General features: G+C 47.4%; 1 protein-coding gene across 12 annotated transcripts in view; it reads left to right on the top strand.

The window, feature by feature from the left end:
• The window catches only part of GDPD5 (glycerophosphodiester phosphodiesterase domain containing 5), a 179,389-nt gene extending 164,121 nt beyond the window's left edge, over positions 1–15,268 (top strand). For 8 of the 12 annotated variants that reach the window (XM_068930746.1, XM_068930750.1, XM_068930749.1 and 5 more), the window contains exons 13-17: positions 307–454; positions 3,256–3,338; positions 6,155–6,169; positions 10,757–10,869; positions 12,547–15,268. In XM_068930746.1, coding sequence (XP_068786847.1) covers positions 307–454; positions 3,256–3,338; positions 6,155–6,169; positions 10,757–10,869; positions 12,547–12,662 — 475 coding nt within the window. In that variant the 3' untranslated portion in view covers positions 12,663–15,268. The remainder of the gene's footprint in view (positions 1–306; positions 455–3,255; positions 3,339–6,154; positions 6,170–10,756; positions 10,870–12,546) is intronic. The other 4 variants (XM_068930755.1, XM_068930757.1, XM_068930756.1 and 1 more) reach the window with 1 other exon arrangement.
• The last annotated feature ends 1,711 nt before the right edge of the window (positions 15,269–16,979 follow it).

Here is a 16,979-nt window from a genome sequence, read left to right as displayed (position 1 = left end):
TGTGTCCATCCTTGGTGAAGAAGCGTCAGAAATGGGTTGTGGCCTGGGTTGGATAGCCTCTGAGAGCAGAAGAAACCTTTCAAGTTCAACTCATTTGATAGCAATATCCTCTGGTTGTTTATGAAGCGATTGTGCCCTATTTAAAAACCCCTCTCATGCAGTTAAAAGCCAATAAATCTAGTCAGCGTTATCCCACTGCCTGATGGTGAGAGCTCTCCTCTTTGACGTGAGGACACTAGGACGAGCTGTGGAGGGCCTGATTTCTTGCTGTAGCACTAACCCCTCTGTCCACTTGTCTTGCGGCAGGGACTATGCCACGGCAAACCTGAGCGTGAATCTCTATACTGTGAATGAGCCCTGGCTGTACTCCATCCTGTGGTGCGCTGGCGTCCAGTCGGTCACCTCCGACAGCTCCCACGTCCTTCGCAAGGTGCCTTCTCCCATCTGGCTAATGGTAAGCACGATGCCTGGGAGCACACCGCAAGTCCCTGGAAGGAGAGGGGATGGCAGAGGGGTGGAAAGGTGGCCATCGACCACCGAAGCCATACGGCTAATGGATTTCTCCAGAAAGGTTTGGTTAGGTTCAACGTGCTGCTGGGATTGAGGGTTTTTGCTTTCTGTATGTCCACGCACTGAGCTGGCAACAGATCTCCTGCGTCATCCCGTGCTTCAGGTGGCCTCCGTCTCCCCTCATGCAGGGCTTGGGGGCCTTGGAGACTGCCCGTTTTGCCCACGTGCTTTTTCCTATTTCCTCTCAAGGAAAAACACCTTTCCAGACCTGTTGAGTAGCTGTTTGAGTTGCAAGAGAAGCAGGCACGCAGGTGAACCAGCTAACCTAGCTTTCAGGCAGGCTGTGAAAGCTGCCTTTTTGCCTCCCTCTCCCCCTCCCAAAAAAGGACAGATTTTACCTCTGACTGCCCCATTGCTGGACAAGGACAGCCAGAGACCGAAAGCAGCCCCTTGTCCTCCATCACATAGCTCTTTCACTCAACTCTCTGAAAGCCTGGCTAGCATTTTAGGTTTCTGAACCAAATGGAAATATTTGTGTCAGCATGTAGGGCAAATGGGAAATGGTGAAATAATTGCACCAAAGTATTCCCCAAATAAAAGCTCAGCTGCAGAGGTGTAAGCGCAACTCTTCTTTTGTTGATATATCCTGTTGGGGGTAGGACAGGAGGAAGCTGTTTCGTCTTGTGCTCTGACGGATCTGCCTAGGGAAGGGAAGAGCAAATGAGTCCAAGGAGAAGAATTTAACAGGTGTTAGAGAGTTAACTGTTTGGAAATATTCCTCGGAGCCGAGAGCCAGTGTTACACAGTATTGATGCTTGGTTTGAAGGGTTGCAAACGTGAGGGTTTTAGGAATAGGGTGTAGGCTGTGTGAAGTTTGTGACAAACACAATAATCCCTCTAAAACAGCCCTATCTGAAAAAGAGGAATTTTTAGTGAAATGTAGCAACGCTGGTGGTGGGAATAGCAAATTCCTGTGCAGGTCTTGGAGTGGGCGAGGCAATACAATGGGTTGTCTCCACACAACGTATGTTTTTGCTGGCCCGTGCCCTTCCTCAACAGAGCCGGGGTGGCATCTGCTCACTGGGTGTTCCTAATGACTATGCGTGTTGGGTGTGTGTCTTTGGAAAAAATACAATTTTCCCCTATTGATAATCTTGCAATTGCAGATCTGAGCTCACAAAGCCTTGATTTGGTGTGAAAACAGATAGCTTTGAGCTTTTTACAGGACTTTAAAAAAAAACACCTATAATCATCAACACAGGGTCCTGGTATTAACTGCCCACAGCACTGAGTGCATGTCCACCTATGGCATGGTATACATGCTGGGAAATGCAACTCTTACCCCACAGGAAATCCTGCTGTTTTGGGTCTTTCCTTGTGGAATACCAAGGCTTGCACAGAACAAAAAGTTTGGATGTGTAGATTTTGTTCTAAACTGGGAGACTTTTGAGTTTTCATTCAAATTACTTAGTTATGATTGCATTCTCCTGCAAATGGGAACACAATCAATTTGTATCTATTGATCTTAAGAGATGCGGCAAACATAATATTACAGCCAGATCTTCATGCAATGTCAACGCCATGTCAGATGTCACCCTTCTATAATTAAGAGGGAAAATATAAGGATTACATCTCCATGCGAAGCACTGGCTAGTTTAAGCATTACACAGCTAATTCTGCAGTATGCTTTCACAGTATAAATTAAGACCCGTGAGGAGGTACAGAACAGAAGGAAACCCAAGCTGTTCTGTGCTAGAAGATGGAGCTAGCGTAGTTGATGGCTTCAGACTGGTTCATCTGTGTCACCCTACCTTTGATGAATGCACCCACTTGCATTATGGCTTCTGCTTTTCTAATGAAATATTACTTATGTGTGTTAATGCTGGTATTGGTGGCTGTGATGGATCTGTCTGGTGTGGTCTGCAGTCAGTGACCTTTTCCTGGTTTGGACCATGTTCTTCCGGCTTGGGCTGGCAAAGCAGAAGTTGATTAGCTATTGCGGATGGCTCTCCCCAGTTGGTACCCTCTGAGCACCACCAGGAGTTGTTTATTATTAATTATCCCTTGACTTTGTCTTTCAGTTTTTTCTTTCCTGGGCAACCCAAAAGTGAATGTGAAGCAGCATGCTCCTATGCTAGGTTCAGATGGTTGGTGTGGTGATGATAGTCACTTAAACTAGCAAACGGAGACAAAATAGCTTACAACCCCTGACTTACCTGTACGTTAAAGGACAGAAATTGAAAAGTACGTGCTTAAAGTGCAGAGGGCTCCCCTCCTCTGCAGGGACTGTGCTCAACCGTAAACATCAGAATAAGCTCGACCATGAACATCAGAATAAGTAATGCTTATTCTAGCAAAGCATTCGAAGCGGAGCCCGAATGTTTCATGTGTAGAGTGTGTGTATATATATAAATTTCTTCTGTTCTTCCAGGCTTGGATTTCCAAATAGCATCTTACCTCACCTAGCGGTACAGTTGAGATAGGAAACTTTCAGCCCACAAAGCTCTGAGAAAATGTGAGGGACAATTTTAAACTTTCATGTGCTGTTTGCAGTCTTTTCTGATGAAGTCATTTTGAGTGATGTGCTAACATTAGAAAAGAACAGAGCTACAGGGGTCACATGTAAATCACAAGGTTTATGACATTTCACTCTACCCTGGTGATAACTTGACAATACGTGGTCTCTGTGTGATTGTACAAAGCGAAAGGTATAAGGTCTGCTTCTCTTTTTTTTTTGTCTTCCAGCCTCCAGACGAGTACCGTCTAATCTGGATCACATCTGATCTCATTTCATTTATCGTAATTGTAGGAGTTTTTATATTCCAGAAGTAAGTAGCATTGTTACAGCTGAACTCTCATGTATTTGTGGCATGTTCTTTCCACTCCTGAGATAAGATATTGAACTAGATGAGGTCACTACTGCTTCTTGCTGAGAAGAATGATAGATCTCAAAATAATAGTGATAGATTCCTTATGGATGCTCATAAATGTGCGTGGGAGAGAAACTGTAAATACTTCGGGGAAGTGGACATTGAGGAAGATTGAAATGCTCTAAGGGAAGAAGAGGAAATATTTTGAGATTTCATGGTTATAGTTTTCAAGAAGGACATATTATAATTTGAGAAAGCTCTATATTTGGGCATTTTTAAAGTCAGTTTCTTTCCATTTGAAAGACAAAATGGAAACATTTTTGGGAGGACTCAAAATTATTATGGTTTAACAGATCAAAACAGTTACTCTATATATTGGCCTTAGCCTGATGCATGGAGAGAGTCTCCCCGCTTTTCCAAAGATGAGAGAGAGCAAGGATTTAATGTGTTTTCAAAACAAGCATGGAACAGAAAACCTAGGAGCAAGGCAAGTTAAGACAGTGATGAATTGGTAGGAGACAAATCAACTTCCTAATGACAGACCTGGCCAAACTGCCCCCCTCTTGATTATACTGGAGGAAACCATGATGTCCTCCCGCTGATGTGCCTTTTCTCCCAAGAGGCATTTAACTGTCAGTGACGACAATGTAATAACCCTCTCTGGGAAAGCGTGAGCTGAAGAAGGGAGGTGCATTCCCTGAAAAGAAAAGCAGAAGACTTCTCCTAGGAGAAGTGTCATTTGGAAACTGCACTTGTTGTTCCCCTACCTTTATAATCTCATCTACTTTGGCATGCACAAACTACAGTCCTAGAGATATCGAGGGACCTGCAGTTTCCTTCCTTACTGACACCCAAAATGCCCTGTCATTAGGAGTAGCAATGTCATCTGCTTCAGCCTTGTGAGCTAGTGATTTTACTGTCACATCGTCCCAAATCACCTGCTTGCAGCGATCCCCTTCCTTCCCCAGGGTGGGTAATTTCCTGGGTTGTTTTTGCCCTGGTACAATAGACTAGGTTTCAGGTGAGATTTTGGGTCTGTTATACCTCATGAGATGCATTCGGCTCTGTTATAATTATGTCTCTCTGAATTCATGACTTGCGTAGTTCCAGGCTGGTGGACCTGTGCCCAGCAGGTCATTGACTCCAGCACAGGATAACAGAGCAAGAGGAAGGTTCAGAACTGTCCTTTCAGATTAGATTTCCCAACATTTAATGAAACCAACACCAAAATGAGTTTGGCAACGTGATTAGAATTTTGCCTGGGTGATCTTAGATCTGAAGGACGTGGCTTGCCCTCAAAATATGTATCGTGACATGGGCCACGGAGTACTGAGCTGGAATAAAAAGTCTCATGGTTTGAGTTGCAGCCAATTAAAGCCTTAACTCCAGAAGAGCATCATAACTGTGTTGTCTGAAAGCTTCCTCTGCCCCTTCACATTGATAATATGAGATTTCTCTTATGATGCGGTCTAATAGGAGATTTTCCCACTCTTCAATCTTACTGTATCAGATACAGAAATGCACTGAGGAGTCTGGAGGAAGAGGCAGGTCTCTTTCTGCTCGAGAGCAGAATTTGTAAACCAAGGTGATGCGATGTTTGCAGAGTCTTTCGTGTCATTCCCCCAAAGCACTTTTCAGCAGGCTTTCTGAATCTGACCCAGAAGACCATGGATAAAGGAATTAAACTGATTCAAATTGCTGAATGTGAGCTACAGGTCCCAAAGGAGGATGAAATGATGCATTGCTTGGAGAGAGGGAGAGAAGTTGCAGCTATGTGGCCTTTGCAATAGCTGGCCTCTTCCTCTCTGCATGGACTGAATTTCTTCCAATTTGGAAGTGGTTTGATAGGGTAGGGAGTGTGGAAGCAGGGTAAGAGGGGAAAGGATGATTGATTGCTGTGGGATTTCTGTCCTGCCCAAGGGGAAATCTGATGCAGGCAAGGACAGTTGTAAGCTGCCACTAGCTTTCCCCAGGATTTATTTACCTGCAGTGCTGAGCAGCCTGCCCAGCCTCTGGACCTCTCACATAAAAAGCAGTTGCTCAGAGAGGTCTAGCCATGTGGGGTCCATCAGTAGCAGGGTCAAGCTTCATTTTTTGGATCACTTCATTGGGGCAACTCTGGTCATGAAACCCCCAAGTCAGTAGAAGGAAGAAGAAGAAATACTAGCACCATAAAGTGGACTTTTTGCAGGAAAAGTCTTATTATTCCAAGCGCTCCTACCTTGTGCATCCTGCTCAGGAGAGACCTGTTTCTCTGCTGTCCGTGGCATCTCCACCATGTAGAAGTATTGGTCGCTGTGTTGAGGGTATACCAAAAACCGGTTGTGGCAGAATTGCCCAGCTACCTGTAGATGTGGTTCGGAACTTGGAAATGGGGCTTGGCCTTTGGCCTTAAACATGTCATTCTTTTTTTTTTCTTTGTTGTTGTGTTGCTTTGTTTTGTTTTTCCAAGTCCTTTCTGGGGCAAAACAAAAGCTGCTTCCTCCACGCAAAGACGAGGGGGGTGGGTGGGAACAGAGCCACCGCTTCGATGTGCTCGTTCTCTCTCCTACGCATGGCTTTTCTCTCTTCCGTAGTCACGGTAGGAATTGCTCATGCTGTTCTGCTTCCGCCCCAATGACAGGATCTGTGCAGCCTCTCTGGAGAGGAAATACCAACTGTGATGACTTCTAACCAATCTTTTTTGCCTCTTTGCCTTGTTTATTTTCTTACTGCTCTGACTGTTGTGCATGTTCCTCCTCTTTCTCTCTCTGCTGCATTCTGGCATCTCACAGCTATCACATGATCAGGTAATTCTGGTGCTTTCCTCTTCTTTCTCTTTTTCATTCAACCTTCCTTTCTCTGTCTTTGTCCCTCTCTGCTACGGCTTCACTGCAGATGGACAGTGCAGAATGCAGCTTTTAACGATGCTTTCAAACATCCGGCTTCACACGGGACCCTGAAAGTCTGAACGTTGCATGGTCTGTAATCATGAACACCTCGAGAGCCTGATGCTGAAGCCTGTGGGTGTGTTGAAGGCAATCTGATGTTCTGAGATGCTGCCCTTTAAAGCTGCCCTATTCTAATGTCCTGTAGCGTGCTGTAATTGGGAAACTCCCTGTGGACATGGTGCTTTCCACACAGAAGTGATCTCACTGCAAAAGGATCACCCTTCTTACTGCAGTCACCAGAAGTTTTTGAGTCCAGCCTGCTCTAAGTTGGCCAGTTTGGACTTACCATTGATATTTGAGACTTTTAGCTTGCCTATCCTCCCAGAAATATTAAAATCATGGCAAATGGGCAATGAAGAAGCAGTGAGTTTGTCATGGTATGCTCATCTACCCCAAGTGCATGTTTTAGCAATAAATTTTAGAGACTGGGGCTTTTCTGTGCGCCTATGTTTCATTCCTTTTCCCTCCTGGTGGAAGCTGGCCGCAAATCCCTACTTAACACCCTGGGCCAGGCTCTGCTCTCTGTTTCCTGGGGGAAAGGAGTTATTTTGGATATCTGTGGTTTCTTTGAGGTGTCCGCGTGGTTCTTGTTGTTACTGGCGTTGTGCTTCCACCAGTGAAGCTTCAAGGCTTCTAAAGAAAAATGTAACTTTGTTCAGGTCTACAGAGCATCATTTGCAGCCCTGCGAATGAACCAGTAGGGAATGAAAAGGTTTGGCTCTTCTGCTACTGCACTTGTTTGAGCTTGGGATCTTTCAGGAGCCTCTTCCCAGTTACAGCACTACAGAATTAGAAATAAGGTGTGAAAATAAATAGCGTTGTACCCAGGAGGGAAGTGAGCCTGGGATGCTGAATTTGAAGATCCCTGAATTCAAAGCCCAGATTTCTCCTTATATTGGCTGTTTTCTCCTCAGTAGCTTTTATCCCCTTGGAGGGAGGCTCTATCGTCTTTCTGCAGTAAAGCCTTCACCACTTCTGTACTCGGACCAAACTCTGTGTGTTACCTTCTCTGTTCCTTTTGCTTTGAGTGATGGGGTCGTATTTCTGAGGACCAGCTACTCTGTGTGTGCCCTTACCAGCCCCTCTCCCTCTGCCCACCCACCACTTCGGGGCTGGGGTTTGCCACCTGTAAGTATTGCCTGCCCCACGAGGTGCCCCGAACTCGCGTGCCCGGTGTCGATCCGCAGAGGGCCGTTCTGCGATACGGCGGCCTTGCGTTACCTTCCAAGGTGAGACCTAGCTACGGGGCCAAGCTGAGCCCTCCTTGGCCCCCTCTCACCTCCCCCTTGCTCCTAGGCTTGCACACGTGGTTGAGGGAGAGGAGAAGGGCACAAAGGAGTTGGGCAGGCTTCACGTGAGGGCAGCAGCAGGACGCGGATGCTCTGCATTTGTGGCTGGCTTGGCTCTCTGCTCCCCTCCATCTCTCCATCTTGGCACCAATCTACCCCAGTTGCTCCTCAAACTGCCCTCCCCCATCCCCTTTCCATGCTGTTTAGCATCTCCCCTCCAAACTAAGGGCCCTAGTTGTTGCCCTAACATGGTGTGTGCTGTCTGTGTGTCACTGCCCCAGTGTTTTTCAGTCTGTCCCACCCTGTGTCCATGTGGTCTGCTTTGATGCCAGTGTCTCAGAACAAGACCTACCTGCTCTCTGTCTGGCACAGCGAGCCCTGCTCTGGCCGGGCCTTTTTGCACACTGCTGTCCTAAACATGCCTGATAACAGCGGTGTCCAAGCGGGTAGGAAAGGTGCTATTTTATAGTAAATAAGCTTCCTGGATCTCCAAAGCCTCCTGACTACTGCAGGCAATGTTTCATATGGCATTAGCTGGAGCTGCATCACAGTGGAACGTACTGGTGGTTCTTGCGCCAAGAGGATATTTCAAAAAAGCCTTGAAAATAGGGATGGTTGGTGAGAGCCTGATTTCCTGTTGGTAGCTGCCGCACAGGAGCTAAAAGAATAACTGCACTATCCCTGAAAACTTGATCTGGTTTTGATATTGCTGCTTAGGTGTTTCTGCTTTGCAAACATATCCCAGCTGCTACCCCTGCTCTGCTCCTCTTACCTCGAGGTGAAATTCCCTCCTGGATCCCTAGAAAGTCTTGGCTTGACCTGCCCTCCCCCCTGACCCTGGGTTGGCCCTGCTATGGGTCCCCTGATTTTTTGGGAGTGGGGACTGTCAGGGTGCCTGAGGTGAGTATATCCCAGCTCAGGCTGGTGCATAGGCCACAGAGAGCCACCACCCAGCAAAGCAGTCTGAGCAGCTGAGTTGTGTTTCCTGCCCCCAGCTTATTCAATCAGAGCAATGCACTCCTATAAGAGGGATCACAGGCCCCTTGTGCTGTTAACTGGCCTGGGTCTGACCACAGCCACCGTGTGAGATGGGGAGAAGAGAGCTGTGAGTATCTCCCTTGGTAGGAGGAGGAAAGCCCTCAGTCCCTCCACCTCTTTGATGCTCGTGCCCTCCATGGGACATCAAGGACTGTGGCAAGAGACCTTCATGTCCTCCAGCCAAGCAACCCAGCTCGGTGCTGAAAATTCTGCTATTGTAGGCACAAAAAGACTCAACTCTGGAGCAATATATTTTGTTCTTGATTATAGTTTAGGACGGTCTCATCCTACAAGCTCCTAAGTGATTGCAGTCCCACTGACTGTAGTGGGAGCTACAGGTAGGTTAGCTATCTGCACAGGACACTAAAGGCAGAGACATTTTTCTTCCGAGTGTGGCTCAGCTTAGATAATGATGGAAGCAAATGGCTTTAATTTTCTTATTTTAATCTTTTTAGGCTTTAGTGGCTTCTCCACCTCCTTGTACTTCCTCTGTGTTGCTTCTGTCTGTGGGGCTGTCAAATGTGCAGCTTTATCATCCCATCCCCTCTTTACTCTGTAGCAGAGCAGCCTTCATCCATGCCCCAGTCAGAGCCTGACAGTGCAGGGAGCTGGGAGAGGGCTGGAAATCCTACGACGTCAGCACCAGATAGATTTTCCTGGCAAAACCGCAGAACCTCTTCTGCGAACGTTATTTTGTCAGGCTGATGCTGTGAGCCCAGTCCAGAGATGCTTGGGACTCCTTAAATCCTCTGCAACCAGTTGTGGGAAGGAGGATAGAAAATTAGGAGGAAGTGATTGCCCCCTAAAACTCACCTTATTTTGTGTAGGTAGGCCACTAGATGGTGCCAGAAGATCAGAAACCTTAGAAGCCACCCGAAATCTGTGCTGTTTCTCCATCAAATGGCACCCTAACATCCCTGGCTCCTGCAGGGAGACTTGGAATAGCCTCCCGAGGGGTGCAAGCCTGAAAACCTTCCTCTGTGGTCAGGAGGTGGGATTTGAGCTGGGCAAGCACGGCCTGAAGAGCATCCCTTTGCGAAGGGATCTTGGGTATGGCCTCTTTGTCTGAGCCTGCCAAACCCTGCTGCACCACAGCAGCCTGCCTTTTGCTCTTCAAGCAGATCCGCAGCCAAGCATCCCTGTGGGACAGAGGAGCTCCCAGGCTGAGAAAAAGCTTTAAAAGCAATGTCCCCTTTAACTTGCTGCCACCACTCTTTGCTAACAGCAACCATTTTCTTTATTCAGTAATGGGGATAAAAACCTGGCTGATTTTTAACTTGCAGCCAGGTTCCCATCAGCCTCGTTTTGTTTATGTGGTGGAAACTTCTGGCAAATGCTGAGTTTCACTAGGGCTTAAAAAGTGTAGGTTCTGGGGTAGAAACAGCTACCAGGCTTCTGGATCCTGGTCTGACAGCATAGGCTTCATCCCTTGCTATCTTCCAGCCTCAAGCCCTCTCTGGCTGGGGAGAGGAGTTGGTGAGGATGCTTAACGAAAGACCCCCATGGTATTTGGGAAGGGAAGTGCTCTAGGAGAAACTGTGTTAAGGGACACCTTATTTGACAGCTACCTGTGTTGGGACTGCTTGTACTTTCCTTCAGAGCACCTTGCCCCAGTGTCTCTTTGCTGCGTGTCTCACGTTTGAGACCTTAGTTTGTCTTTGAGCTCTCTCTTCCCACAAGTGTGAGCATGTCACACTGCAAAGAAGAGGTCATGATTTCCTTTAGTTGGCTCAGTCTTGTGTTCCTCTCCCTCTTCCCATCCTCAAGAGTTGATATAGTTCACCTGTGGTCATGCCTTAGGGCAGCTGGGTAGCTGATGTGATGCAAATCACTTCTGGGTATGTGTGGTCATTGGTGAAATTTGTGGATTGGCACTGCTGGAATCAGGATGTTCAAGTGCTGAAAGATGGCTGGGTTTTTATGCCTATAGTCCCCTGATATGACATGCTCCTTCTCATCTCTGAACATCCACCCACCACGTGGGGTTGTGTTAGATGCAAGGGAGCAAAGGCATCAGGGTCTCCGGGACTTGCCAGTCTCCATGTTGGTGGCCGCTTGCCTTGAGAAGGCTCCTGAGGTTGGGGAGACCAGCCTGTGACATCCTCCTCTTCTCTTGCAGGTGGCGCCTAGGAAGCATCAGGACGTACAACCCGGAGCAGATCATGCTCAGCGCTGCCGTGCGCCGATCCAGCAGGGACGTCAAGATTATGAAGGAAAAGTTGATCTTCTCAGGTATGCAGGAGACAAGGCAGGGGCTGGTGGGATGGAGCTCTCTGCTGTCACCCTGCTCTCTGCTGGTGGAGGAGATGGTCTTGGTGGAGGAGATGGTCTTGGTGGAGGAGATGGTCTTGGTGGAGGAGATGGTCTTGGTGGAGGAGATGGTCTTGGTGGAGGAGATGGTCTTGGTGGAGGAGATGGTCTTGGTGGAGGAGATGGTCTTGGTGGAGGAGATGGTCTTGGTGGAGGAGATGGTCTTGGTGGAGGAGATGGTCTTGGTGGAGGAGATGGTCTTGGTGGAGGAGATGGTCTTGATCTGTGTGGCATCTCTTACCGCACACAAGACAGTGCGGCTGGGCTGACCCAGCTGCACTGAACCACGTGTGGGATTTGGTGTCAGCTCACCTATCTCAGACTGCTTCTGAGCCCTGATTTGCTCAGATATCCTCCATTTAACTTCCCAAATTGTGCCACGCAGTGCGCTCGGACATCCCACAGCTTCACACACAGTTGATGATTCAGAGGGGAGAACGTCTATAAAACAAACTAAAATAGCAACATCCTAAAACACTAAGTTGCCATGAATAGTGGTGATGAGTTTGAGGTGGACTTGGCAGTCAGAGGCACTAGAGTTTGGGGGGGTCCCGATGTGCCCTTGCTCCGCTCAGCTTTTGTTTGCATTGGTGTGTGTTGGCTCCCTCCACGGGGGCACCTTTCCCCCATGCCCATCTCAGCACACCTCTAAAAAAGCTCTCAGAAACGCGTACAATGAGAGAAACGTGTTCGGCTTTGAAAGATAAAAGTTAGTGCATTAAGCTGGAAAGCTTGCATTTTAAGGAATGTGAATATAATCTCCCCCCTTGGTGTTTTTTTTTAATTGGTTTTCTTTCTTTGCATAGAAAGAAATGTAGGGGACTGGAGACCTCCAGCAGGGATCAGGATTTATTGTACTGGGCACATACAGAACGAAAAGACAAGTCTCACTTCAAAGAGCTTATTGTGTGGAATGCAGGCCTGATTCTGCCCTCCAGAGGCGAAGAAAATTGGGAGCAAATCTAGTAAACCCGGAACGAGAAAGCCTTGTTAGTCCTATTAGAATTAAGCCTCCCTAAAATATTCTAGACATAAAATGCCCTTAGAGGTAGTGTTGCATATCTAAGTTTCATGCCTCTGACACAAATGTTTTCACTTCGGATTGGTGCTTACAAATAAAATGTTGGCAGAGGAGCATTTTTCCCAGAGAATCCAGGAACTACAGGGGTTCACTCCATTTCCAGAATGACAATCCAGGTGGAGGAGATAAGAGCATCCCTTGAATCCTCTAGCAAAGGCAGGCAATTCAGCCCGTGACAGTGTCCCCTGTTTTTGGGAGTCCCGTTCCGCCCCTCATGGTGGCAGGATCATCAAGGTGTGAGATGTAGAGGTGACATCCTGCTGGGAACCAGATCCTGTTCAGATTTGGCATAAGAAGGTGTAAACGGAGAGTAGTATTTCTAAAGCCCAGGGGGGAAGTCCTTGTAGGGGCCTTGTTCTGCATGTGGCTGCTGTGCTGGAATTTCATGGCTGCTTGGTGCCTCAGTTTCCCCATCAGTGCCTGGCGGGAAAGGCTGCGAGCTGCTGTGGGTCTCTTTGATGCTTTTATTGTTTTTTATTGGCGCTTTGACGGTGTCTCCCCTTTTCTGCCTTGGCCAGAGATCAACAACGGCGTGGAGAACACGGACGAGCTGTCGCTCTGCTCCGAGAACGGCTACTCCAACGAGATGGTGACCCCCACGGATCATCGGGACACCAAGCTGCGGATGAAGTGAGGAGCTCGGACCCAACGCCACAGCATGGCCAGCTCCCCACTTTCCCTTTGGCAGTGAGAGCCGTGCTCTCCTGCCTGCTCCGAGACGGGAACCTTTGAGGAACTGCTGGTCGGGCAGACACCCCTTCCCGTTCTCCCATCGGTGGCCGCTCCACCTCCCTGCTGGTTGTGAGGTCGAGGGGCTTTTTTGTATATATGTAGAAAGTCCAGATTTTTTTGTCGTCTTTGTTTCTTTTTTTGGAGTGTACCTGTTTTTCAAGGGCATGAATGGAAATACCTTGTTCATTAAATCATTTACCTTATGGCTGAAGTTATTTGCATCGTGATGTGACAGCCTGAGTCCCCTTGGGGAGGCCGGGGAAAGCAGGTGGGATGCGGCTCCCCTTTCTCTTCCCACTCAGCTCCAATCCTTTCCTCGGCGCAATGACTGCGTAGCTGAACTCTGTTTAAAACGTACGTTGTGAAGTTCTTGTGAAGTGTCATTTTTATTCTTTTTTTATTATTTTTTCCCTTCCTGGGCAATGAAGTTTTAGCTCTGCTTTAACAGGAGGCTGTTTGGAGGAGAGAGCTTTCCTAGGAGAGAAGATAGCGCTGCTCTTCCCTGCTGAAGTTCAGAGCCGGAGGAGGAATTGCACTGGCTTGTTTGTTTGGGCACTTTCTCCCTCTCCCTCCCCCTTTCCCAAAATGATGCTTTCAGGAGAATGGCCTTTTTCGAAGCGAAATGACCTGTCGCAGTCTTAAGGCAAATGGCTTTAAATTGGTCTCTGCTGGCGGCAATGATTTGGTTTCAATTTTTTTTTCTCTCTCCCCTGGGTGGGGCTCTATCGAGAGCCCTGATGGCTTGCATAAAGCAATGTCATGGGCGCCAACGCCGCTCAGATATCTGGCTAAAGTGCCTGCCACTTCAAGTGGCATTTGCAATCGCTCCTGGCTTGCCTGTCCTTGCACCCGCTAAGAAGAGATGGCGCTGCAGTGTGAGCTTCCCCCTTTTGGGCAAGCAGATACCTGTGGGTAAAGGCTTTGTAAATAGTTTGGCAGGGGAAACGGCTTGGGAGAATAATTGATTCCTGCAAGGAGACCTTATCTCCTTGCTTTCAAAGCAGAACCTTCTCGAGGCTGCCTGTTATTGTCCTCCAAAGGAGCGACAATCTTGCAGCAGATGCTGAGGGGCTCGTGAAGTCGAGAGCTCTCATCAGCATTTTTCCAATGCAAGAGGCTATAAACCAAAATCCTAGACCAGAAATTAAAAAAAAAAAAAAATCTCAGAAACTAAGATTACAGTTGCATTTTTCCCCCTCCCTGCAAGAGCTCGCAGCCAGCCCAAGGGCAGTCTCAGCTCTCTGCTGTTATCCTTCAAGGCCTCACTGAGAGGAGCCTGTTTTTGGGTCATGTTGCTGTTGACACGGAGCCGGTTCCCAAGGCAGCTGAAGCCAGCTGAAAGGCTGCCGTTGATGTGAATGGGTTTTGGCTCAGTCGCCGCGTCCTTCCGGTGTGGGGTCGCTTCCTTCCTTGCCGCGTCGCGGTTGACACAACGTGCAATATGAGAAATCCCATTGATCGTGGGCTTCCTTTGAAGTTTGGTGTGCGCTGCCTTGAAAACGGGAGTACGAGAGTAGTTTCCTGTGGAAGGAGCGGGGCTTCGAGCGCCAGCTGGGCCAGGGCTTCTCTGCAAAGCCTGCCTGGTAACTGTAAGAAGTGACCTCGCAGAAGCGAGGGGTGTTTTTGGGGTGCTGGTGTGCATCACGTTAGACACCAAATGTAGGCTTGGTATAGCCAGAAGCAAGCTGATGCAAGTTCTTATCACAGCAGCACTAAAATGCTAATCTTTTAACTGTAATCCGGTAGTTTTTTGGCCAGCTTTGCTGTGTACGAGATACGAAATGAAGCAAAATGTCAAAGCGACAGAAGAAAAACGCTCCTGCTAATAATGGAAGCAAGTCATTAAACCTTAATTGTGATGCTTTAATGTGCACTCCCTAAGCAGTGCAAATCAGGACTTTAAATCATTTGCATCTGCCCTGGGTTTTTTATGAATGTAGGTGGAGTAAGGCCCCTGTCCATGCTCCCTCTTGCCTACCCCAATGCGCTATCCTTTCGCATAATACTCAAGCCTATGAAAAAAAGGTGTGTGTGTGTGTGTGTGTGTTTTTTTTTTTTAATCCTGCAGAACTGCCAGATTTTGGTGGAATTGAAGGCCTTTGAGAACATGTTGCTTCTCCCTTAAACGTGGTGCTGTATTGAAACATTCCCGGCAGATTGTCGTTGTCAAGTGAGAGACATTGTTAAATCTTGGCATCTGTTGATAATCACCTGCATGTTCTGTTTTTATCCTTGAAGATGGTTTTGTTGAAAGGTCAAGTGCTTAAAAGCTTGGAAGTGTTAAAAGTAATGCAATGAAGAGTTGTTGGGGTTTTTTTTTTGTTGTTTTTTTTAATAACAAGTCCCAAACCTTATGCATAATGCACTGACTGTTACTGTTATTCTCCTGAAGATTTGCTACCTTTTTTAAAAAAAAAAAAAAGGATGAGACTTTTTTGATGAAAATAGAGCTAGACCAAAATAAACTTTGCAATGCTCTGTGAAATAAACTGTCAGTATTCCCCTGCCGCTCTGTGACGTTGTCGTGTGTTTGGGGCTTGCTTGCAGTGTGGTGATGCCTTGCTTACTGTATCGTTGGCCCTGACCTCCCCATGCTTCTCCTTGTTAGTGCTTTGCAGGGGACCCACGGGCACTTTTGGGAGATGGTCTGCCCAGAGGAGCGTTTGGAGATCCGTCCTTGCGATCAATGCAGTTGTCTCCCATCCTCTCTTCCATCCAGATTTGATACAATAGTAGCTGAAAAGCAGTTGAGTGGGGTGGAGATGACCCAGCGGAGCTGTGTCTTGAACAGTAACTACAGAATAATTTTCACTCCTTGGGCCACAGAGGGGGCCAATGATGCATCCGTATAACTGATCAGGCAGCAGTTTTAAACCAAACCAGCGTAAGCAATTTATTTTTAATACGTGTTATGCAAGTCATTGCCCCAGGGTGCTTTGAAGGCCAAAAGCGTAAGCAGGTTCAAAGAGGAAGAAATGGCTCATATGGCCATTAGCAGCTTTCAAATACAGCAGTCCAGACACGACTTCCAGCTTGGAAAGTCCCTGAGAGCTCTTTGCTGAACGTTTATATTAGGGGAAAGGCTTGCTTGGTGCTTGCTCTCTTTCTTGTAATGTGCTCCAGGATCTGGTCCCAGTTGCAGACAGAGGATGCTTTGGGTGAGGAGGGGAATCTCGTTTGAGCCAGTGTGGCAGTTCTTATAGATTCCTCATCATTAAGCTGCTGTTTTCTGCAGCCTGTGAAAGGCTGCATTTAATTGATAGATGAAAAAGATTAAAGTAAATACTATGTCTCTGACTGGTGATGAGCAGTCAGTACTGTGTCGTGAATTTGACTGGCTCCAGGAACAAACTGTGTGTGTGTGTGTGTTAAAAATGAAATAGCCCTTGGGGAGGGGGTAAAGTTCCTGATAGCCCCAGTACTGAGTAATCTGTAACTGGGGGCTGTCATTGCTGTTCCTTAGTGAAAGATAGGGGAAAGCTGAAAGAGGAGGAATGAGAGTCATGTCAGCTGCATCTTATTATTTAAATAAAAAGATGAGGATTGGTCTCTGGCATTGAGCCCAAATGACTTGGGGCAGCCAACATTGATGCTGTTTAACTCTTTCTGCCCCTCCAAAACTGCCCTTGTTTATAAGAGCTTAGTGGTACACCTGAGTGAGTTCTAGTGGCTGTGAACCTTCCTAGCCCCTTAAATTTGCCAGCAGAGTTGTAGTCTTGGAGTCTGGAAAGCGATGCTGATGTGACCATGCCCTAGGCCTATGCAGGCATCTGCCTGAGAAGGAGCTCTCACATATCGGCTAAAGCCTTAATGTGCAGAGTCTAGGAGCTTGGAAAGTTCAAACTGGAAATTGGAAGTCAGGCTGGAGTATGAACAAAAGAAGAAACTTGAGGCTGAAGGCTGGTTCCCTGTCCCCTGGGCTTCTAGAGCAAGGCAATATCTCTCTGGCTGGAGCGCTAGACCAAGCGTTGAGCTCGATGCAGGTACTGACAATGGATGAAACTAGGCTTTTTCCTCATAAGCTTCTCTTGTTTTCTCCCTCTTCTCCTTCTTGAGCCTCGTTTCTGCTCCTGCTGCTTTTCTGCCTTCTTCATCTATTTGATTCTCCTGCTTTGGTCTCTTCTCCTGGTTGCTACTGATTACCCTTTGCTTTTGTTAAGTGACTGAGATGATGTCTTGACACACTCCGTGGCAAGGTGGAGCTGTGGATGGTGTGGCT

Source organism: Struthio camelus, chromosome 1 (genome assembly GCF_040807025.1).
Source record: "Struthio camelus isolate bStrCam1 chromosome 1, bStrCam1.hap1, whole genome shotgun sequence".
Lineage (NCBI taxonomy): Eukaryota > Metazoa > Chordata > Aves > Struthioniformes > Struthionidae > Struthio > Struthio camelus.
This window is presented reverse-complemented; position numbering and strand designations above follow the sequence as displayed.